This window comes from Anomaloglossus baeobatrachus, chromosome 2 (genome assembly GCF_048569485.1).
Source record: "Anomaloglossus baeobatrachus isolate aAnoBae1 chromosome 2, aAnoBae1.hap1, whole genome shotgun sequence".
NCBI classification, from domain to species: Eukaryota; Metazoa; Chordata; class Amphibia; order Anura; family Aromobatidae; genus Anomaloglossus; species Anomaloglossus baeobatrachus.
In genome coordinates, this window is record NC_134354.1 from 526023750 (window position 1) to 526047441 (window position 23692).

General features: G+C 50.6%; 1 protein-coding gene across 1 annotated transcript in view; it reads right to left on the minus strand.

Moving 5' to 3' along the window:
- NF1 (neurofibromin 1) overlaps nucleotides 1-23692 on the minus strand; it is a 442125-nt gene that overhangs the window by 323627 nt on the left and 94806 nt on the right. Inside the window, exon 10 of the mRNA XM_075333827.1 lies at nucleotides 15447-15575. Within this exon, the coding sequence (XP_075189942.1) occupies nucleotides 15447-15575 (129 nt within the window). The remainder of the gene's footprint in view (nucleotides 1-15446; nucleotides 15576-23692) is intronic.

Sequence of the window (23692 nt, forward strand, 5' to 3'; positions counted from 1 at the left end):
ACTACAGTGTCAAGGATCGTACTACACCAAATAATTAGATTATGGCTACTTGATTGAACCAAAGATCTAGCATAGTAAGAGCAGTAAAGTTCTAGGAGATTTTCCACTTTTAGAAATGTGTACCCAAAAGTTTACTGAACAATAAAATAAAGTCAAATTGTTCGTTTGTGGTCCCCTCGTGGAAAACCCCTTTACATGTGCCTCTAGAGGTCGGCCATCAAAGTTTGATATACAGATGTCTGACCTCCAGGACGCTGACGATCAACACATCAGTATTGTCCTTGAATGTTTACATAGGCACCGTGATTTGTGTATTCCAGTAAAAGACTGGGATGGGTACCGCACATTTCAGAAAGCAGAAGCCTCATCACTGTGATGATTGGGGGATGGGTGGAATTTGTATCCGCATAACTAAAATTGATGAAATGCCTGGGGGACATGCCATAAATGAGTTACATCGAGCAAACTCATAAGGTTATTCCAATCTCTTGTCTTTCATGGCAAAGATGGGGATAACTACTTCTATGCTGCAACCACCCAAGGAGGGGTTGTGAAGGCATCTATGCACAGCAGTGCTGCACATTTTATGTAAAGAATTTTCATCTCTATGGGAATTATGCAAACCGCAACTGTTCTCGGCTGTTCTCGCCCTAGTCCTTGCAGCTAGAATTTACAAAAGAAAGAAAAATACTTGAGTCTTTTGCGCACAGGTTTTTAGCAAAAAATGTTCAAACATTTTATTCAATTTGATACAAACATTTAAAAAGGCACATAACAAACAGCACCCTGAAGAAGCCACTGTGCGAAATGCGCATCGGGGCACTGGTAGCCTAACCTGGAGTACTGTAATATGGATAATCTTTACTAAATTTACTAAGACTACAACGTATAAGAGGTGTTTCACATCGTGCACGGTATCTTAACATAGCTCTGTGTATGCAGCAAGCTACAGGGTAAAATGCCGCCTCAATAATAACTAATGTTGCTGTAAAAAAGAGATATATAAGGTCCTGTGTGTATTTGGTGATCAGTTATCTATATCTTACTATGGACCAGCAGATTGAGATCTAGGTACTGATATTCATACTGCAAGCATTAATGGTCTCTATATGGTCACTAAAAATATGGCTGCAGATGTTACTGTAAAGCACTAAATAACTATGTTAATGTATTTATGCCTTATTTTGGACCAGCAGATTAGATATAATCATCATTGTGTATGTTGTAAGTGCTTATGGACTTCATATGGTCACTAAAGATATGGCTGCAGCTAATTGTAAGGTAAAGCACTTAGTGACAATTGTGTCAATGTATTTAACTACTACATATAGCTGGATCTTTAACGGACCAGGATCACCTCTGTTAAACAGCACTATTTATTGGTACTGTTTGACCTGCATCTCTCTGGGGTTTTGGTGACCCTTTCTGATTTGCTAAGCACACTGAATCTGAGATGTGTCCTTTTAAAATGTTTGTATCAAATGTAATAAAATATGTTTTAACATTTTTTGCTAAAAACCTGTGCAAAAGACTCAAGTATTTCGCTCTCTTTTCTAAAGTCGGTTAAATAGTTGGCATACAGAATGCACAACCTGACCATAGAAATCTGGAAATTGATGTATAGATTGCTCCTTGTAGCCAGAACCTATATATAAGGCAGTTATTCCCATCTCAGCCATGAAAGACAAAATGGGAATAATGCTTGTAATCACAGCACAAAAAATGTGCCTTCCAGTTGTAGCTGATTAAATATTTCAAATAAACCAGCACCATATCTGTGTCTGCCTTTATCTTCCACTATGCAAATGAAAAAAGGTCTGTGGAGCCTCTGTTAGGAGTCTCGACACAGAAAATAACCAGATATCCCTCCCGGGAAGGACCTAGCCCAGGAGTGGCTCTTTTTAGAAGACCACCATATTAAGGGGCCCTTTTAGTCAATATGCAACTCTTGAAGAGTTTAAACATATGACAAGGGAAATACCAAGGCCAGGTATCCATCCACAGACAGCTGTTTCGGGGTATTGCCCCTCAGTGTGGAGTAGTATTTTGGCCTGGTGGGAGCAATGCCTAGTAGACCAACAAGACAAAACTACTTCTCAGTGGGCAATGCACCTAGGATTTCACTGTGTTGAGCGCCTTCGCTGGCTGCCGGCACTGTTTTCTGTCTGGTCTCCCTGAGATCAGTGATTGTTTTGTCTTGTTTATCTCCCACTAGCTATTCCCTCTCCATAGACTATTATGAGCAGCTACTGCTAACTGATCTGTAAATGAGAAGAGAATCTAATTCCCTGAAAAGAGACCTTACCAGTGAACGGAGAGTAAATTAGTGAAGGAGAAGGAGGCTTTTTTTTTATAAAAAAGAGAATTTTGTTTACTTACCGTAAATTCATTTTCTTATAGTTCCGACATGGGAGACCCAGACCATGGGTGTATAGCTTCTGCCTCCGGAGGACACACAAAGTACTACACTAAAAGTGTAGCTCCTCCCTCCGAGCATATACACTCCCCGGATGACAAATCCAACCAGTTTAGTGCAAAAGCTGAAGGAGGACATCCACCCATAAGTAGAGAGAGTAAAACCCGGAATAACCGGAACCTCTGTCTACAACAACAGCCGGTGAAAAACACACGGAACAAGAAAACTGCCAACAGGCAACAGGGAGGGTGCTGGGTCTCCCATGTCGGAACTATAAGAAAAAGAATTTACGGTAAGTAAACAAAATTCTCTTTTTCTTCATCGTTCCTTATGGGAGACCCAGACCATGGGACGTCTCAAAGCAGTCCATGGGTGGGAATAAACAGAAACTGAGAAGTAGGCAAAACCTAACTTCACAAATGGGCGACAGCCGCCCGAAGGATGCGTCTGCCCAAGCTCGCATCTGCCGAAGCATGAGCATGCACTTGGTAGTGCTTCGAAAAGGTGTGCCGACTAGACCAAGTGGCAGCCTGACAGACCTGCTGAGCCGTAGCCTGGTGCCTGAAAGCCCAAGAGGCACCGACAGCTCTGGTCGAGTGCGCCTTAATCCCCGTCGGGGGAGACACCTGAGAACATTGGTAGGCATCGGATATGGCCAACCTAATCCAACGAGCTAGGGTCGGTTTAGAAGCCGAGAGACCCTTGCACTGACCTGTGGTCAGCACAAAAAGAGAGGTGCACCGCCTAAGAACAGCGGTGCGTGACACATAGATCCGGAGCGTCCGCCCCAAATCTAGGGAGAAAGCCCGGAGTCGGACGGAGAACCACCTTGTCTTGGTGAAAAAACCAAAAAGGGTGACTCCTAAGAGAGCACAGTCAAATCAGAGACTCTCCTGAGAGAAGTTATGGCCACCAGAAAGACCACTTTCTGTGAAAGACGAAACAACAAAACCTCCCTAAGAGGCTCAAAGGGGGGTTTCTGTAAGGCCGTGAGGACCAGATTAAGGTCCCAGGGATCCAGAGGCCGCCGGTAAGGCGGAATGATGTGAGATGCGCCCTGCATGAAGGTGCGCACCTGGGCCAGTCGGGCGATACGCCGCTGGAACAACACTGACAGAGCCGAGACCTGTCCCTTGAGGGAATTGAGGGACAGTCCTAGCTGCAGACCGGACTGTAGAAAGGACAGGATGGTCGGCAAGGAAAACGGCCAAGGAGCATGGCCGGAAGAGCGACACCAGGACAGGAAAATTCTCCAAGTCCTGTGGTAAATCCTGGCCGAGGAAGACTTCCGAGCCTGAGTCATAGTGGAGATGACCTCGGAAGGAATGCCTGAAGCCGTAAGGATCCAGGGCTCAAGAGCCACAGAACTCTGGCGGAAAACGGACCCTGTGAGAGAAGGTCTGGGCGGTCCGGGAGATGCCACGGCACCTCTACGGACAGACGGAGCAGGTCTGGGAACCAAGCTCGCCTGGGCCAGTCTGGGCGAAGAGTACGACCCGACGGCCCTCCATTCTGATCTTGCGCAGGACTCTGGGCAAGAGAGCTAGAGGGGGAAACACGTAGGCCAGACGGAACTGGGACCAATCCTGAACCAGCACGTCCGCCGCCAAGGCCTGCGGATCGTGGGAGCGAGCCACGTAAACCGGGACCTTGTTGTTGTGCCGGGATGCCATTAGATCCACTTCCGGAGTGCCCCACTTGCGGCAGATTGACCGGAACACTGCCGGATGCAGGGCCCACTCGCCGCTGTCCACGGTTTGACGGCTGAGATAATCTGCCTCCCAGTTTTCTACGCCTGGGATGTGGACTGCGGATATGGTGGACTTGGAGTCCTCCGTCCACTGAAGGATGCGTTGAATTTCCAACAGGGCTAGGCGGCTGCGAGTCCCGCCCTGATGATTGATGTAGGCAACTGCTGTCGCGTTGTCTGACTGGACTCGAATGTGCTTGCCCGCCGACAGGTGGTGAAAAGCTACGAGAGCTAGGAGCACAGCTCTGATTTCCAGCACATTGATCGAGAGGGCTGATTCGGACGGAGTCCAAGTGCCCTGTGCTCGGTGGTGGAGAAACACTGCTCCCCAGCCGGATAGACTGGCATCCGTGGTGAGAATCACCCAGGACGGGGCCAGAAAGGAGCGTCCCTGGGACAGAGAGAGGGGCCGAAGCCACCACTAAAGAGAGCTCCTGGTCTGTGGCGACAGAGCCACCAGCCTGTGCAAGGAAGAGGTCCGCTTGTCCCAACAGCGGAGAATGTCCAGCTGCAGGGGACGCAGATGGAACTGGCAAAGGGAACCGCTTCCATTGACGCCACCATCTGACCCAGCACCTGCATGAGGTGCCTGATGGAATGACGGCGGAGCCTCAGCAGAGAGCGAACCTCCAGATGAAGGGACTGCTGTTTGACTAAGGGCAGCTTCACAAGTGCCAGCAGAGTCTCGAATTGCATCCCTAGGTACGTAAGTTCCTGGGTCGGGGTCAGAGTGGACTTGCAAGCGTGGCGAGAGTGAGCGAGACACTCCGCTGAGAGTGAGCGAGACACTCCGCTGAGAGTGAGCGAGACACTCCGCTGAGAGTGAGCGAGACACTCCGCTGAGAGTGAGCGAGACACTCCGCTGAGAGTGAGCGAGACACTCCGCTGAGAGTGAGCGAGACACTCCGCTGAGAGTGAGCGAGACACTCCGCTGAGAGTGAGCGAGACACTCCGCTGAGAGTGAGCGAGACACTCCGCTGAGAGTGAGCGAGACACTCCGCTGAGAGTGAGCGAGACACTCCGCTGAGAGTGAGCGAGACACTCCGCTGAGAGTGAGCGAGACACTCCGCTGAGAGTGAGCGAGACACTCCGCTGAGAGTGAGCGAGACACTCCGCTGAGAGTGAGCGAGACACTCCGCTGAGAGTGAGCGAGACACTCCGCTGAGAGTGAGCGAGACACTCCGCTGAGAGTGAGCGAGACACTCCGCTGAGAGTGAGCGAGACACTCCGCTGAGAGTGAGCGAGACACTCCGCTGAGAGTGAGCGAGACACTCCGCTGAGAGTGAGCGAGACACTCCGCTGAGAGTGAGCGAGACACTCCGCTGAGAGTGAGCGAGACACTCCGCTGAGAGTGAGCGAGACACTCCGCTGAGAGTGAGCGAGACACTCCGCTGAGAGTGAGCGAGACACTCCGCTGAGAGTGAGCGAGACACTCCGCTGAGAGTGAGCGAGACACTCCGCTGAGAGTGAGCGAGACACTCCGCTGAGAGTGAGCGAGACACTCCGCTGAGAGTGAGCGAGACACTCCGCTGAGAGTGAGCGAGACACTCCGCTGAGAGTGAGCGAGACACTCCGCTGAGAGTGAGCGAGACACTCCGCTGAGAGTGAGCGAGACACTCCGCTGAGAGTGAGCGAGACACTCCGCTGAGAGTGAGCGAGACACTCCGCTGAGAGTGAGCGAGACACTCCGCTGAGAGTGAGCGAGACACTCCGCTGAGAGTGAGCGAGACACTCCGCTGAGAGTGAGCGAGACACTCCGCTGAGAGTGAGCGAGACACTCCGCTGAGAGTGAGCGAGACACTCCGCTGAGAGTGAGCGAGACACTCCGCTGAGAGTGAGCGAGACACTCCGCTGAGAGTGAGCGAGACACTCCGCTGAGAGTGAGCGAGACACTCCGCTGACAGTCTGCACTGGATGAAGACTTGACTAGAAGGTCGTCCAGGTAAGGAATCACTGCCAACCCTTGGAGGTGCAGAACCGCAACCACTGCTGCCATGACCTTGGTGAATACACGAGGGGCCGTGGCTAACCCGAAGGGGAGAGCCACGAATTGGAAATGTTCCTCTCCGATTACAAAACGTAGCCAACGCTGGTGTGAAACTGCAATTGGCACATGCAGATAGACACCTCTGATGTCGATTGATGCTAAGAAATCTCCTTGGGTCATTGACTGATCGCAGAGATTCCATGCAAAAATGCCGCACCTGAACATGCTTGTTGAGAAGCTTGAGATCCAGGTCGGAAAGCACCGTCCTTTTCGGGGACTAGGAAGAGATTTGAGTAGAAATCTCAGAACCGTTCCCAGTCGGGAACTGGTACAATTACTCCATTGGCCTGCAAGAATGCCACGGCCTGTGAGAAGGCGGCGGCCTTGGAGCAGGGGGGAGTTGACAGAAAAAATCTGTTTGGCGGGCTGGATAGAATTCTATTCTGTAGCCGTGGGAGATGGTAACCCACACCCACTGATCGAAGACGTGTTGAAACCACACGTCGCCCAAGTGGGAGAGCCTGCCACCGACCAAGGACGTTGCTGGCGCGGCCAGATAATCAAGAGGAGGCTCCCTTGGTGGCAGCAGCTCCTGCGGACTTCTGAGGACGCGGCTTCATGCGCCAGTTGGTTTACGGACCTTGGCTGAGTTAGTGGACGAGGCCGAGGGCTTAGAGGACGACCAGTTAGAGGAACGAAAGGAACGAAACCTCGACTGGTTCCTGCCCTGGACAGGTTTCCTGGGTTTGTGGCATGGAAGTACTCTTCCTGCCAAAAAGCTTCCTTAATAATTTCATCCAGTTGATCACCGAATAGACTGGTCCCAGCAAAGAAGGGAATTTTGTTACTTACCGTAAATTCCTTTTCTTCTAGCTCTTATTGGGAGACCCAGACGATTGGGGTATAGCTACTGCCCTCCGGAGGCCACACAAAGCACTACACTAAAAAGTGCAAGGCCCCTCCCCTTCTGGCTATACCCCCCCCCCGTGGTATCACGGGTTCTCCAGTTTTAGTGCCAAAGCAAGAAGGAGGAAGCCAATAACTGGTTTAAACAAATTAACTCCGAATAACGTCGGAGAACTGAAAAACCGTTCAACATGAACAACATGTATACCCGCAAACACCCAAGAAATCCCGAAGGACAACAGGGCGGGTGCTGGGTCTCCCAATAAGAGCTAGAAGAAAAGGAATTTACGGTAAGTAACAAAATTCCCTTCTTCTTCAGCGCTCTATTGGGAGACCCAGACGATTGGGACGTCCAAAAGCTGTCCCTGGGTGGGTAAAGAGATACCTCATGTTAGAGCTGCAAAACAGCCCTCCCCTACGGGGATGTCACTGCCGCCTGCAGGACTCTTCTACCTAAGCTGGCATCCGCCGAAGCATAGGTATGCACCTGATAATGTTTGTTGAAAGTGTGCAGACTCGACCAGGTAGCCGCCTGGCACACCTGTTGAGCCGAAGCCTGGTGTCGTAGCGCCCAGGACGCACCCACGGCTCTGGTTGAATGGGCTTTCAGCCCTGAAAGAACCGGAAGCCCTGCAGAACGGTAGGCTTCAAGAATTGGTTCTTTGATCCATCGAGCCAGGGTGGCTTTAGAAGCCTGCAACCTCTTGCGCGTACCAGCGACAAGGGTATCGGAACGGCGTATGGGCGCCGTGCGGGAAATGTAGATACTGAGTGCTCTCACCAGATCTAGCAAACGTAAATCATTCTCATACCGGTGAACCGGATGAGTGCAAAAGGACGGTAAGGAGATATCCTGATTAAGATGAAACGAGGATACGACCTTAGGGAGAAACTCCGGAATGAGGCGCAGCACTACCTTGTCCTGGTGAAACACCAGGAAGGGAGCCTTGGATGACAGAGCTGCCAGCTCAGACACTCGCCGAAGCGATGTGATCGCAACGAGAAAACGCCACCTTCTGTGACAGGCGAGAAAAGGAAACTTCCTTCAGAGGCTCGAAAGGCGGCTTCTGGAGAGCAACTAGAACCCTGTTCAGAACCCATTGATCTAACGGCCGCTTGTACGGGGGTACGAAATGACAAACCCCCTGCGGGAACGTGCGCACCTTAGAAAGACGTGCTAGACGCTTCTGAAAAAACACGGATAGTGCTGAGACTTGCCCTTTGAGGGGAGTCTAGCGACAAGCCCTTTTCTAACTCCTATTGTAGGAAGGAAAGAAAAGTAGGCAATGCAAATGGCCAGGGAGACACTCCCTGAGTAGAGCACCAGATTAAGAAAATCTTCCACGTTCTGTGGTAGATCTTAGCAGACGTGGGCTTCCTAGCCTGTCTCATGGTGGCAACGACCCCTTGGGATAATCCTGAAGACGCTAGGATCCAGGACACAAAGGCCACACAGTCAGGTTCAGGGCCGCAGAATTCCGATGGAGAAAACGGCCCTTGGGACAGTAAGTCTGGTCGGTCTGGTAGTGACCCCGGTCGGGGCCGACCGTGAAATGCCACAGATCCGGGTACCACGATCTCCTCGGCCAGTCTGGTGCGACGAGTATGACGCGGCTGCAATCGGATCTGATTTTTGCGCAGTACTCTGGGCAAGAGTGCCAGAGGTGGAAATACATATGTGAGCCGGAACTGCGACCAATCTTGCACTAAGGCGTCTGCCGCCAGAGCTCTGTGATCGCGCGATCGTGCCATAAATGCCGGGACCTTGTTGGTGTGCCGAGACGCCATTAGGTCGACGTCCGGCACCCCTCCAGCGGCAACAGATTTCCTGAAACACGTCCGGGTGAAGGGACCATTCCCCCGCGTCCATGCCCTGGCGACTGAGGAAGTCTGCTTCCCAGTTTTCTACGCCCGGGATGTGAACTGCGGATATGGTGGATGCTGTGTCCTCCACCCACATGAGGATTCGCCGGACTTCCTGGAAGGCTTGCCGACTGCGTGTCCCTCCTTGGTGGTTGATGTATGCCACCGCTGTGGAGTTGTCCGACTGGATTCGGATCTGCTCTCTTTCTAGCCACTTCTGGAAAGCTAATAGGGTAAGATACCCTGCCCCGATTTCCAGAACATCGATCTGAAGGGTGGACTCCTGCTGAGTCCACGTCCCCTGAGCCATGTGGCGGAGACAAGCTGCTCCCCACCCTGACAGACTCGTATCTGTCGTGACCACTGCCCAGGATGGGGGCTATGACAATGAGGTGGGAATAAGCCACTATTGCAGAGAGTCCTCGGCCGTCAGGGAAAGGGAGACTTCCCTGTCCAGGGAGGTTGACTGCCCGTCCCTTTGGCGGAGAATGTCCCATTGCCGTTGGCGCAGATGAAACTGCGCAAAGAGAACTGCCTCGATGGCTGCCACCATCTTCCTTAGGAAGTGCATGAGGCGCCTTAAGGGGTGCGACTGGCCTTGACGGAGAGACTGCACCTCTGTCTGCAGTGAACGCTGCTGGTTCAGCGGAAGCTTCACTATTGCTGATAGAGTATGAAACTCCATGCCGAGATACGTTAGTGATTGAGTCGGAGACAGATTTGACCTTGCCAAATTGATGATCCACCCGAAAGTCTGGAGAGTCTCCAGCGTAACATTCAGGCTGCGTTGGCATGCCTCGAGGGAGGGTGCTTTGACGAGTAGATCGTCCAAGTACGGGATCACCGGGTGTCCCTGAGAGTGCAAGACTGCTACCACTGCTGCCATGACCTTGGTGAACACCCGTGGGGCTGTCGCCAGACTGAATGGCAGAGCTACGAACTGAAGATGTTCGTCTCCTATCACAAAACGTAGACAACGTTGGTGCTCCGTAGCAATTGGCACGTGGAGATAGGCATCTTTGATGTCTGTTGAGGCAAGGAAGTCTCCTCGAGACATTGAGGCAATGACGGATCGGAGGGATCCCATCCGGAACCGCCTGGCGTTCGCATGCTCGTTGAGCAGTTTCAGGACTAGAACAGGACGGAAGGAACCGTCCATTTTTGGAGCCACAAAGAGATTGGAGTACAAACCCTCGCCCTCGTTCCTGAGGGGGGACAGGGATCACCACTCCTTCTGCTCTTAGAGCGTCCACCGCCTGCAGCAGGGCATCTGCTCGGTGGAGAGGTGGGGCCGTTCTGAAGAATGGAGTCGGAGGACGAGAACAGAACACTGTCCTGTGCACGTGAGCACAATGTCCGTCACCCACCGGTCTGTGACCTGTGGCAGCTAAATGTCGCCAAAGGCGGGGGAGTCTGCCATCAACCGCGGATGCGGAGAGAGAGAGAGAGAGCTGAGAGTCCTGAGGAGACTGCCTTGGTAGCGGTTCCTCCGACTGCCTTCCTTGGGGCGAGATTGAGCCCGGCCGGAATCTGAGCCCGTCTGAGGTTTTGTAGCCCTTTTGCACGAGGACAATTGGGACCTGCCGGAGCTTGGGAAGGACCGAAACCTCGACTGTACTTTTAGGACAGTATTAACAGGGTAAGTCGCAGTGCAGACATTGCGGGGTTACGGACGCCTCTGCGGTACAGATGTCCCTGCTCAAGGTCAGCTGCGCAAGAACAGCTGAAAAGGTTAGGTTGCCAATACGGCTGTGGATGCCGGAGCAACCGACACGCCGATAGCCTCCTAGACAGATTTCAACCAGAGTCCATCTGTCTGTGAATGGCATCTTTAAGTGAAGCCCCATCTCCAGTGCAACTATGGCTCTAGATGCAAGCCTGGAGATTGGAGAATCCACCTTTGGACCCTGGGTCCAGCGCTGACCACGTCAGGGGAAAAGGGATAACGTGTATCCTAAAAACGTTTGGAGAAGACGCTTATCTGGTAGTAAGCGTGGTGTTCCTGGACTGCTTCTCTGAAGTCAGCGTGGCCAGAAAAAAACTCAATATCTGCGTGAGATACTGAAAAGGAACTTCTCCTGTTCGTCTCCTATCTCCACTGGGGGAGCGGAGGGAGAAAGATCCAACCTTCCATTGATGGACGGTATAGGATCATTCCGTATGGCGTTACCACCCGGTGTATCCGGATTGAGAGCGATGTCAGTATCAAAGCCCTGAAGAGCTGCCTTTTGGTCAAGTAGATTGCCCATGGGTGCAAGTCTCTATATTATGACTACTCCGTCCCTGTCCATGGACAGGGTTGACAGGAGGTTTCTTTGGCCACAACTAGTAGAGCCCCGGCAGACGAAGTGCTAGAGACCCCCGGCAGACGACGTGCTACAGGGGAGCATGCACACAATGGGACGGTGTCATGAACAGCATCCCATGTAGTAAAAACAGCACTGAAATCTGTGTTGCTTTTTTTGCCGCTGCCGACTAGCTATCTAGAAGTATATAGCCAAGATTGGTGACCGTACAGTGCAATGTAACCACTGCACAAGCAATACAAGCAGCATAGAAGCCTGTGCCCTGACACCCCTGCTCTTCTGCTGCTGTATACTAGTCATCTAGGGGAATATAGCCCAGAAGAGTGACCCTACAGTGCAATGTATAGCCTACAAGCACAAGTACAAATGAACACTGCAGCACATGCAATACAAGCAGCATAGAAGCCTGTGCCCTGGCACCCCAGCTCTTCTGCTGCTGTAGACTAGTCATCTCGGGGAATATGGCCCAGAAGAGTGACCATACAGTGCTATGTATAGCATACAAGCACAAGTACAAATGCACACTGCAGCCCATGCAATACAAGCAGCATAGAAAAAAACCTGTGCCCCAGCACCCTTGGTTTTCTGCTGCTGTAGTCTAGCCATTTCATGAGAATATAGCTAAGACTAGCGACTGTACAGTGCAATGTATAGCATATAAGCATAAACACAAATGAACACCTCAGTCGTGCAATCCAAGCAGCCTAGAAAGCCTGTGCCTTAGCACACCTGCTTTCCTGCTGCTGATGTGTCGCTCCCCCAGCGGGCATATAGCGACCTATGCAGTTAAAAACAACACATGTACACACTGCAGTTATATCGTGGTCAGCACTATGTGTGCCGCTTACCGCCCGCCTATAAGCGGGTGTATGATCGCCACCGTCCTGCCTTGGTGCCGAAAGTCCGAGCTCGGACTGCAGTAATGGCTGCCGGCTTCTTCCCCAGCTCATGTGAGGAGGGGCGGGCCGTGGGCGTGCCCCCAAGGCAGAGCGGGAATCCGGCGTCCGACAGTGTGCAGTGAGAGGGCTGGAGCAGGTAAAAAGGCTCCAGCCCTCGGCGCTGCTGATTGCTCAGCGCCTGTCCCCTTCCCTGAGTGACAGGGAGGGGGCGGGAACGAAGCGGCACTAGGCCGCAGAAGCCGGGGACTGGATTTATAAGCGCCGCCGCCGTAAAAGCGCGGTCGGCGCCCAGTCCCCGGCGAACTACAAGTCCCAGCCGCGCCGCCGCTCCCGGAGCGTCCGGCGCGGTAGTTCCCAAAACACAAAGTCACTCAGCAAAGCTGCAGTGACCGTAACCCATTACTGTCCCCGGCGCACTAGCACACCCAGCAAGTCTGGAGTGTGCTGTGCCTGTGTGTACGGGGACACAGAGTACCTGTAATGGTGCAGGGCCATGTCCCTGAACGGTACTCCAGCTCCGTATCCAGCAGGTTCAAATGGGTCTGTGGATGGAGCCCGGCGTCAGAGCTTTGAGGCCAGCAGGATCCCACTTCCTCAGAGCCCCCCAGGGGGATGTGGAAGGAAAGCAGCATGTGGGCTCCAGCCTCCGTACCAGCAATAGGTACCTCAACCTTACAACACCATCAATGGGTGAGAAGGGAGCATGCTGGGGGCCCTATATGGGCCCTCTTTTCTTCCATCCGAAATAGTCAGCAGCTACTGCTGACTAAAATCTGTGGAGCTATGCGTGGATGTCTGACCTCCTTCGCACAAAGCAGAAAACTGGAGAACCCGTGATACCACGGGGGGGGGGTATAGCCAGAAGGGGAGGGGCCTTGCACTTTTTAGTGTAGTGCTTTGTGTGGCCTCCGGAGGGCAGTAGCTATACCCCAATCGTCTGGGTCTCCCAATAGAGCGCTGAAGAAAGGGAGCCCAGCAAGGAACTTCTTAAGAAGCATCTGCCTTCCACTCTCGAAGCCCCAGGAGCCTGCGGATAGCGAGGGAAGTAGCGGAGGCCACCGCAGTGCGGTGACAGTCTCCAGCATGGCAGACATGGCATAGGATGAAAAGACTGAAGCCTGGAAGTTAAGGCAACCATTTCGGGCATAAAGTCCCTGGTGAGGGAATGCATCTCCTCCAGAGAAGCAGAGATGGCTTTGAGAGCCCGCACTGCTGCAAAAGATGGGGAGAACGAGGCCCCTGCCGCCTCATATATAGATCTGGCCAGAAGGTCAACCTGGCGGACAGTGGGATCCTTAGAGAGGTGCCGTCAGCCACTGATACAACTGTCCGGGCTGAAAGTCTAGACACCGGAGGGTCCACCCTTGGTGAATGAGCCCACTCCTTGACCACCTCTGGTGGAAGGGGGAAACAGTCATCAGAACCACGCTTTGGGAAGCGTCTGTCAGGACAGGCTCTGGGCTTGGTCACAGTGGGCTGAAAAACTGGAGTGGTTAAGGAACACACTCCTTGTTCTCTTAAGGTATACTGATGCCTTTCTGCCAGAGGGGGATGCTCCCCTGATACAGGCGGATTGAGGTCCAGTACAAATATAATGGACGCAATCAAAACATTAGCATCTGCGTCACCTTCGGACAGATCAATGGGGTACATGAAGTAGCGTCCGAGACCCTAGTAAAGGCATCCTCCTCGTCCTGCGAGTCAGCTCGTGAATCAGAGCTGCGGGACGAGGAAGGAAAGGGGACCCTGCGTCTCCATTTTAGGAGGACGGGGTCTGAGACCAGATGAAGAATCCTCTGTGAGCTTTGCTGAGCGAGCCATAGCAGCAGAAGCGCCCTGAGAAGGGGGCTGATGCATGCTCAACAGTGTCCGGGACAGCTGTCCCCTGGAGAGAGGGATTCTACCCAAACCGGGGGTTCAGCCACCGGAGCAGCTACTATGTTAGAGCAAGCATCACAATGTGGTTATGTGCTCGGTACAGGCAGTACGAGTCTACATGCAGTGCATATTAAGAACAGCCTTGCAGCCTTGCTCTGATATGAGACATGCTGCAGAAGTGGGGGCTCTGTCCAGAATGACCCCCAGCAGAGTATATAAACAGAGTATATAAGCAGCTGCACAACCGGAGGTTGTGGCTTGCCAGACCGTTTAACATAGAGACATCTCTGTGCCCTCCAGATCCCCCAGCCCAGGCCCCCATTTGTCACAATGTGGTTATGCAGACATTGAGAACGCTGATAAAATGGCGCCGGAGCGAGGAGAGGGGGCGGGGCCTACTCTCAGAGCGGGATCCGGAGGGCAAATGAGGTATACAGGGGAGGGAATCTTTCCTCAGTGAGGAGTGTCCGTTCCCTGTGCTGAACAGCCGCTGGGCGGAGCCGCACTGTCCCTCTGCATGACTGACATGCAGGGGCAGTGAAATCGAAACTAGGCCTCAGGCGAAGTCGGGGCCTAGATTTAAACATGCGGCCAGCGTGCAGGCACCATCGGCGCGGTTCTCCAGTGAAAACTGGAGAACCGGCCGGAAATGTTAACACAGTCATATAACACACTCTCCCCAATATATAAAGTACAAGGGACCCCTGGAAAGACCACTTTCTGTGGTAATAACGTCTCAGTACTTAGCTTGTGAGACGCAGGTGCCAGGTCCCTGGGAGGTGAGCGCTCCGTCCGGCAGGATCCTGAAAGGGCTGCGGATGGAGACCGGTCTCCTGCAAAGCAGTGAGAACCGTGATGGCTCCCACTTCAAGCCAGAGCCTCAAGGGATGGTGAAGGAGCGCGGCATGTGAAGGCTCCAGCCTTGTAAAATCAACCTTAACAGCACCGCCGACACAGTGGGGTGAGAAGGGACATGCCGGGAGTCCAGATTGGACCCGCTTTTCTTCCAAATCTTTGAAATCAAAAATCAAAAATCAAAATTCAGAGAATGCATGTGTGTGTGTGACCTCCTGAACACAAAGCATTGAACTGGTTGGATTTGTCATCCAGGGGGTGTATATGCTCGGAGGGAGGAGCTACACTTTTAGTGTAGTACTTTATGTGTCCTCCGGAGGCAGAAGCTATACACCCATGGTCTGGGTCTCCCATAAGGAACGATGAAGAAATGATATATTCCTTTTCTTCTCTTCACTTGTAATATTAATTTTAAAAAAATTATTCTTTAAATAAAATGAATGTATTTAAAATAAAACGCTCCTAATTAAAGCAAATGATCTGGGAGGCTTTATTTGCAAAGGATGGCATGATAATTCGTCATTAGAACATACTAAGACTAAATAAAACAGAACCGCTAGGAAATAAAAGTTCAAAATAAACCTACCTTGAAATGCTGGTTGTTGTGAGGGTTGATCCTAAAGCAAGAAACAAGGCAGTCGATCATAAGATCCACATCTGCATTCTGGTTTCCGGCTCCTCTAGAGAAAGGTTTGCTGGGATTGAAAAGCAAACTCTGAGAAGGCAAAAGGTACATGTCACGTTGTAAACACCTTATGAGGATCATAAAGTAGTAAATAATTACTATAAATTGCTAGCGATGTCTTAAAAAAAATAAATAAAAAAAATGAACGTAAGGGACAGAAGGATTTTGAAAGAAAAAAAAAAAAACAATATCGTGCTACCCTTATCACAATAGATAAAAAATAGTGTTACAACAGAAATAAAGCAGAACAACTTCATAGTAAAATGCACATATTAGTCTCCTAATAAGAAGGCCTGTTAGTAATAAAGTGTCACTTGTAATAATGTATACACCTGTCAGTTTCTTGTGGAGTACATCAAGGGTGGCAGTAGAAGCTCATGCCTGGTGCCCCCTGCTGAATTAGCACATATGCCCCTCACTGAAAAATGTACCCTTTCCACAATTCCAGGGAAAAAGATGAAGATCACACTGGAAATGGTGAATATATTGCTGTTGGAACACAATTAGGTGCCAGAAATAACCTGTGTTAGTGTGAATAGTAACAACGTGCATACCCTAACCACTAGATGTGCTGGGTGATGCTTGTAAAACAGAATGAGAAGTATTAGATGGAATCTAGTGGCCTATGATTAAGGACGCTCTTTTGCGTCGGAAACGCGTCAGGGTCTTCTAATATGGATGGACTTTTTTAATAATATGTGAAAATAAAGACAGAAATTATTTTACGCTGGATGTGCCGATATTTTTTCCTTCTATTCAAGATATAGTCCACCTGGCAGACTTCATATCGTTGCACTCCCTGAATGTGTGGTGACCTTTTCCATTGGGCGTGTCAAGCTTTCCTTCACCCTGTTTGTTGCTGGTTTCATCTGTACTTGGGTTAAGGCTGTGCAGAGTTGTGCAGCAATTTTGTCTGAGCATTCAGCATGGGTGAATCTCAAGAAAAGCCGACGTCTAGACGTAAGAGAGAAGCTAAGTAGGCACGGTGCTACAAAAAAAAAACAGATTTTTGTGTACTCACCGTAAAATCGTTTTCTCTTAGCCATCATTGGGGGACACAGGATCATGGGTGTTATACACTAAGTAGATGCAAAAGCATAGCTCCTCCTCTGCAGTATACACCCCCTGGCCGGGCCAGGCAGTCTCAGTTTTAGTACACAAGCAGTAGGAGAAAAAAGCAGTAAAAAACTTCTCAACAGAGGAACATGAGAAAAGAAGAGTCAAAACCAAATAAGGTACTGAGAGAACCAAGGCCCCGCAGGGCAACAGGGTGGGTGCTGTGTCCCCCAATGATGGCTAAGAGAAAACGATTTTACGGTGAGTACACAAAAATCCGTTTTTCTCTGACGCCTCATTGGGGGACACAGGACCATGAGACGTCCTAAAGCAGTCCATGGGTGGGAAACATAAAAGAAGACAACACAACCCAAGCTCTGATGAGGTCTAACGAATGCAGAGACCTTTCCACCCTATGAACTGGGTGTGGACAAAATGAAGGCAGAACAATGTCCTCGTTCAAATGAAACGGGGTAAGAACCTTTGGAAGGAAATCCGGAAGGGGGCGCAGAACCACCTTGTCTTGGTGAAAGATCAGGAAAGGCTCGCAGCAAGAGAGTGCTGCTAGCTCCGAAACCAGTCTGATGGACGTAATTGCCACCAGGAATGTTACCTTCCAGGACAGAAGAGCAAGGGAGGATTCCTTGAGGGGTTCAAAGGGAGACCTCTGGAGACCGTCCAGAACAAGGTTGAGGTCCCATGGGTCCAGCGGCCGTTTGTACGGGGGAACTAGATGGGAAACGCCCTGGAGGAAGGTCTTGACTTGCGGTTTTTGAGCCAGGCGGCATTGGTAGAATATTGAGAGCGCTGAGACCTGCCCTTTAAGGGAACTGAGAGCCAACCCCGCTTGCAAGCCAGGCTGTAGAAAGTCGAGAATTCTGGGGATGGCCAGAGGCATAGGCTGGACGTTAGCTTCTCTGCACCATGAAAGGAAGATTTTCCACGTACGGTGATAAATGCGGGATGAAGCAGGCTTTCGGGCGCTGATCATGGTGGAAATGACCGCGGGGGAGAATCCCGCTCTTGTTAATACCCAGGTCTCAATGGCCATGCCGTCAGCTTCAGGGCTCTGGAGTTCTGATGGGAAATGGGCCCTTGGATCAGCAAGTCTGGGATGTCTGGAAGGCGCCACGGTGCGTCTGTGAGCATTTGTACTAATTCGGCGTACCAGGCGCGCCTGGGCCAGTCCGGTGCTATCAGTATCACCGAGACTCCCTCTGCCTTGATCTTCCTGATCACCCACAGCAGCAGGGGTAGAGGTGGAAATATGTAAGGCAGGCGGAAGTGGTGCCAGGAGCAGACTAGAGCATCCGCGCCGATTGACTGCGGGTCGCGTGACCTGGCTATGAACGCGGGTACCTTTGCATTCAACCTTGAGGCCATTAGGTCCACGTCTGGTGTGCCCCAGCGAGTGCAGATGTGTAGAAACACATCTGGGTGGTGAGACCATTCTCTGGCGGCCAGGCCTTGGCGACTTAGAAGAAAGTCTGCTGCCCAGTTCTCTACCGTCGCCCTCAAAAAATAACAAACCTTGAAAGGAAGTGCCTCCTACAGACACTAAGCTAAAACTGAGACTGCCTGGCCCGGCCAGGGGGTGTATACTGCAGAGGAGGAGCTATGCTTTTGCATCTACTTAGTGTCCTCCTATGGATAGGCAGCATAACACCCATGGTCCTGTGTCCCCCAATGAGGCGTCAGAGAAATACAACGCGTTTTGAAGGTCTTCTTTCTTCAGGGAATAGCCTATCTGGCATGAGATTTTACTGCCACTCGATGTACGCCACAAGAAAGTGACCAGTGTATACATTCATATTACAAGTGACACTTAATTATTTATACTTACTTTTATTATTATTATTAATTATTATTATAATTATTAGGTATTCTTATTAAGCTAAAGACACATAGCGAGTAAAATGGAGTGAGTGGAAAGTGATAAAAGAAATCGCATTCCATCCGGACCCATGTTACTCTATGGGGTTGCTCCCATGAGCGATTTTGTTATCAGCCCTAATGATACCGAGAAAATGTGGACTCCGATTCGTTTTCAGTCGCACCCATACAAGCTTATGGGTGCAAGAGAAATACCACACTGCATTTGCATTACAGCGGAGTACAGTGCGATATACGCATCAGCTGACAATAGTGATGGGGAGATTACTCCTTCCCTCTCCTCTGCAGCTGTGATCCGATCGCAGGATCGCATCACAGTATAATGATACTCTGCTTTCACTCGCAGCAGACTAGGAGCCAAGTGTCATGCAAAGCATTCGCAGTAATGCCGATGTGTCCTTAGCCTTAGATGACTAATATGTCCATTTTACTATGAAGCTGTTCTAAATACTGTTTTACTACTGTTGTAACACTTATCTATCAGGATAAAGGCATTGCAGTAATATTTATTATTCATTTTAGCTCTATCACACAGGAGACATCGCATTACCCATAACATCACCCATCCATCCCTGTAGATACCTAAATATAATGTGGTGCACAGTGCACTTCACCAAGCTATAGTTCATTTACTACTTCGTAGGATTTAGAAAAAAACTTTATAAAAAAAAAAAAATTTAATAAACACATTTAGTGGAATAATTGCTTTAACTCCATCCCAACCGTTTTATACTTTCATTTTTTTCCTCCCCCTTCTTAACATAGGCATAACTTTTTTTTTTTCTTCAACGCAGCAATATGAGGACTTGTTTTTTTGCAAAATGACTTACATGGTTCCATAGATTGAGAAAAGACCTAGGTCCATCTAATTCATGGGTCCCCAATTCCAGTCCTCAAGGGCCACCAACAGTGCATGTTTTCAGGATTTCCTTAGTATTGCACATGTGATAATTTAATCACCTGCACAGTTGATGATTCCAACACCCATGTAATGCTAAGGAAATCCTGAAAACATGCACTGTTGGCAGCCCTCGAGGACTGGAGTTGGGGAACCCTGATAATTCAACCTTCCTCCACCAATTATACATTTCATCACTAAATCATTGTTGTACTTTCGAACATTCATTTCACTATTTTCAAAATACTGGAAAGCAGAAAAACGTCGAATTGTAAAAAAAAAAAAAAAGAAGGGAATTTTGTTTACTTACCGTAAATTCCTTTTCTTCTAGCTCCAATTGGGAGACCCAGACAATTGGGTGTATAGCTATTGCCTCCGGAGGCCACACAAAGTATTACACTTAAAAGTGTAAGGCCCCTCCCCTTCTGGCTATACACCCCCAGTGGGATCACTGGCTCACCAGTTTTAGTGCCAAAGCAAGAAGGAGGAAAGCCAATAACTGGTTTAAAGACCAATTCAATCCGAGGAAACATCGGAGAACTGAACCATACCACATGAACAACATGTGTACCCGAAAAAACAGAAAAACCCAGAGAAAACAGGGCGGGTGCTGGGTCTCCCAATTGGAGCTAGAAGAAAAGGAATTTACGGTAAGTAAACAAAATTCCCTTCTTCTTTTTCGCTCCTAATTGGGAGACCCAGACAATTGGGACGTCCAAAAGCAGTCCCTGGGTGGGTAAAAGAATACCTCGTGATAGGGCCGTCAAACAGCCCTTTCCTACAGGTGGGCAATTGCCGCCTGAAGGACTTATCTACCTAGGCTGGCGTCTGCCGAAGCGTAGGTATGCACCTGAAAATGCTTGGTAAAAGTATGCAGACCCAATCAGGTAGGTGCCTGACACACCTGCTGAGCCGTAGCCTGGTGCCGTAATGTCCAGGATGCACCCACGGCTCTGGTAGAATGGGCCTTCGGCCTTGAGAGAACCAGAAGCCCAGTAGAACTGTAGGTTTCAAGAATTGGTTCCTCGATCCCCCGAGCAAGGGTGGATTTGGAAGCTTGCGACTGTTTACGCCGACCAGCGACAAGGACAAAGAGTGCATCCGGGTGGCGCAGGAGCGCCATGCGGGAAGTAGAACCTGAGTGCTCTCACCAGAACCAACAGATGCAAATCTTTCTGAAATTGATGGACTGGACGAGGACACAAAGAAGGTGAGGTGATATCCTGATTGATATGAAAGTGGGATACCACCTTAGGGAGAAATTCCGGAACCGGACGCAGAACTACCCTGTCCTGGTGAAGGACCAGGAAGGGAGTTTGTATGAGAGCGTTGCTAGCTCGGAAACTCTCCTAAGAGACGAGACCGTTACTAGAAGGCCACTTCCCGTGAAAAGCGGGAAGGGAGACATCCTTCAAAGGCTCGAAAGGCGGCATCTGGAGAGCAATTAGAACCTTGTTCAGATCTCAGGGCTCTAACGGCCGCTTGTACGGAGTGCTGAGAAGACAAACTCCCCGTAGGAACGTGCGTACCTGAGGAAGTCGTCGTTTCTGAAAAAAATACAGATAGCGCTGAGTAACTAGGTTACAGGACTCAATGCCACACCATCCGGTTGAGGGCCGTAGAATTCAAATGGAAGAATGGCCCTTGAGACAGCCAGTCTGATTGGTCTGGTAGTGCCCCCGGTTAGCCTACCGTGAGGCACCACAGAACCGAGTACCACAACATCCTCGGCCAATCTGTAGCGACGAGGATGGCGCGGCCGCAGTCGGTCTTGATCTAGCGCAGTACTCTGGGCAACAATGCCAGAGGTGGCACCTAAGGTAGCTGGAACTGCGACCAATGCTGAACTAAGGCGTTTGCCGCCAGAGCTCGATGATTGTGAAACCGTGCCATGAAGCTGGCACATTGTTGTTGTGCCGTGACGCCATTAGATCGACGTCCGGCCTCTGTCAGCGGCGCCAGATCTCCTGAAACCCGTCCGGGTGAGGAGACCATACTCTTTCGGCCACACCTCAGCGACTTAGGAAGTCAGCTTCCTAGTTTCCACACTTGGGATGTGAATTGTGGATATGGTGGATGCCGTGTCTTCCACCCACATCAGAACCTGCCGGACTTCCTGGAAGGCTTGCCGGTTGCGCGTTCTTCCTTGGTGGTTGATGTATGCCACCGCTGTGGAGCTGTCCGACTGAAGTCGGATATGCTTGCTTTCCAGCCGCTGTTGGAAGGTTTGTAGGGCAAGATACACTGCTCTGTGTTCAAGAACATTGATCTGAAGGGTGGACTCTTGCTGAGTCCACGTACCCTGAGCGCTGTAGTGGAGAAAAACTGCTCCCCACCCTGATAGACTCGCGTCTGTCGTAACTATCGCCCAGGATGGGGATAGGAAGGACCTTCTTTTTGACCAAGAGGTGGGAAGAAGCCACCACCGTAGAGATTCCTTGGCCGCCTGAGAAAGAACGACGACTCTGTTGAGGGACGTCGACTCCTCGTCCCATTGGCGGAGAATGTCCCATTGTAGTGGACGCAGTAAAACTGCGCGAAAGGAACTGCCTCCATTGCTACCATCTTACGTAGGAAGTGCATGAGGCGTCTCAATGTGTGCGACTGGTTCTTAAAGAAGAGCTTGCAGCCCGTAGTGAATGCTGTTTGTCTAGCGGAAGCTTCACTATCGCTGAGAGAGTAAGAAACTCTATGCCTAGATATGTTATCGATAGGGTCGGGGTCGGATCTGACTTTAAAAAGTTGATGATCCCCCCAAAACTTTAGAGAGTCTCCAGCGCAACGTTCGGGCAGTGTTGGCATGTTTCCTAAGAGAGTGCCTTGACAAGTAGATCGTCTAAATACGGGATCACAGAGTGACCCTGAGAGTGCAGGACTGTGACTACTGCTGCCCTGACCTTGGCGAAGACCAGTGGGACTGTCGCTAGCCGGAAGGTAGAGCTACGAACAGAAGGTGTTCGTCTCCTATAACGAAGCGTAGAAACGCTAGTGCTCTGGATCAATCGGCACGTGTGGATAAGCATCCTTGATGCCTAATGATGCTAGGAAATATCCTTGGGACCTTGAGGCGATGACATGGCGGAGGGATTCCATCCGGAACCGCCTGGTGTCCACGAGCTTGCTGAGCATTTTTAGATCCAGAACGGGACGGAACGGCCCGTTGTTATAGGTACCGCAAAGAATTTGGGGTAAAAACCGTGACCTTGTTCCTGAAGAGGAACGGGGGTCATCACTCTTTCTGCCTATAGAGTGCACCCTGTTTGCAGAAGAGCAGCGGCTCGGCCGGGAGGTGGAGAAATTCTGAAGAATCGAGTTGGAGGACGAGAAGTGAGCTCTATCCTGTACCCGTGAGACAGAATGTCTCACACTCAATGGTCATTGACCTATGGCAGCTAAATATCGCCAAGGCGGGAGAGCCTGCTACCGACCGAGGCCGCAAGTCATGAGGAAGCCGCCTTGGAAGCGGGTTTTCAGACTGTCGCTTTTTTGGGCGTGACTGAGCCCGCTAAGAATCTGAGCTCCTCTGATCCTTTTGAGTCCACATTGGACGAGGAAAAATGGGACCTGCCCGAGCCTCGAAAAGGCCGAAAACCCCGACTGCCTCTTGCTCTGTTGGGGTTTGTTGTGTCCGGGCTGAGGAAAGGATGAATCCTTACCCCTGGACTGTTTAATGGTTACATTCACCAAACAGTCGGTCAGCAGAAAAAGGCAACTGGTTAGGCAACCTTTTTTTTTTGGAAGCAGAATCTGCCTTCCATTCACTTAACGAGCAGACCAGGCTCTGCTTAAAAACACGGAGTAGCGGAGGCTACCGCCGCACGGTTCGCAGAGTCCAGGACAACCTGAATCGCGTAAGAAACAAATGCAGACATTTGAGAGGTTAAGGATGCCACCTGCGGCACAGATGTACGTGTAACCGTGTCAATCTGTGTAAGACAAGCTGAAATAGCTTGGAGTGCCCCCAAGGGAGAGAATGCCGGAGCCAACAGCAGTTCCATCTCCCACTGCAACTATGGATCTAGCTACAAGCCTGGAGATTGGAGGATGCCGCTTGGGACACTGGGTCCAGTCCCTGACCAAGTCAGGGGACAGGGATAACGTGTATCCTAAGCCGTTTGGAGAAGCGCATATCTGGATAAGCGTGGTGTTCCTGGACTGCCTCTCTGAAGGCAGAGTGGTCCAGAAAAATACGTGAAGCTGACTCCTCCACTGGAGGAGCTGTGAGAAATAACCCACATTCTATAGATGGACGCTATAAGATTATTTACTATGGCGTCACGATCAGGTGTATCCAGATTGA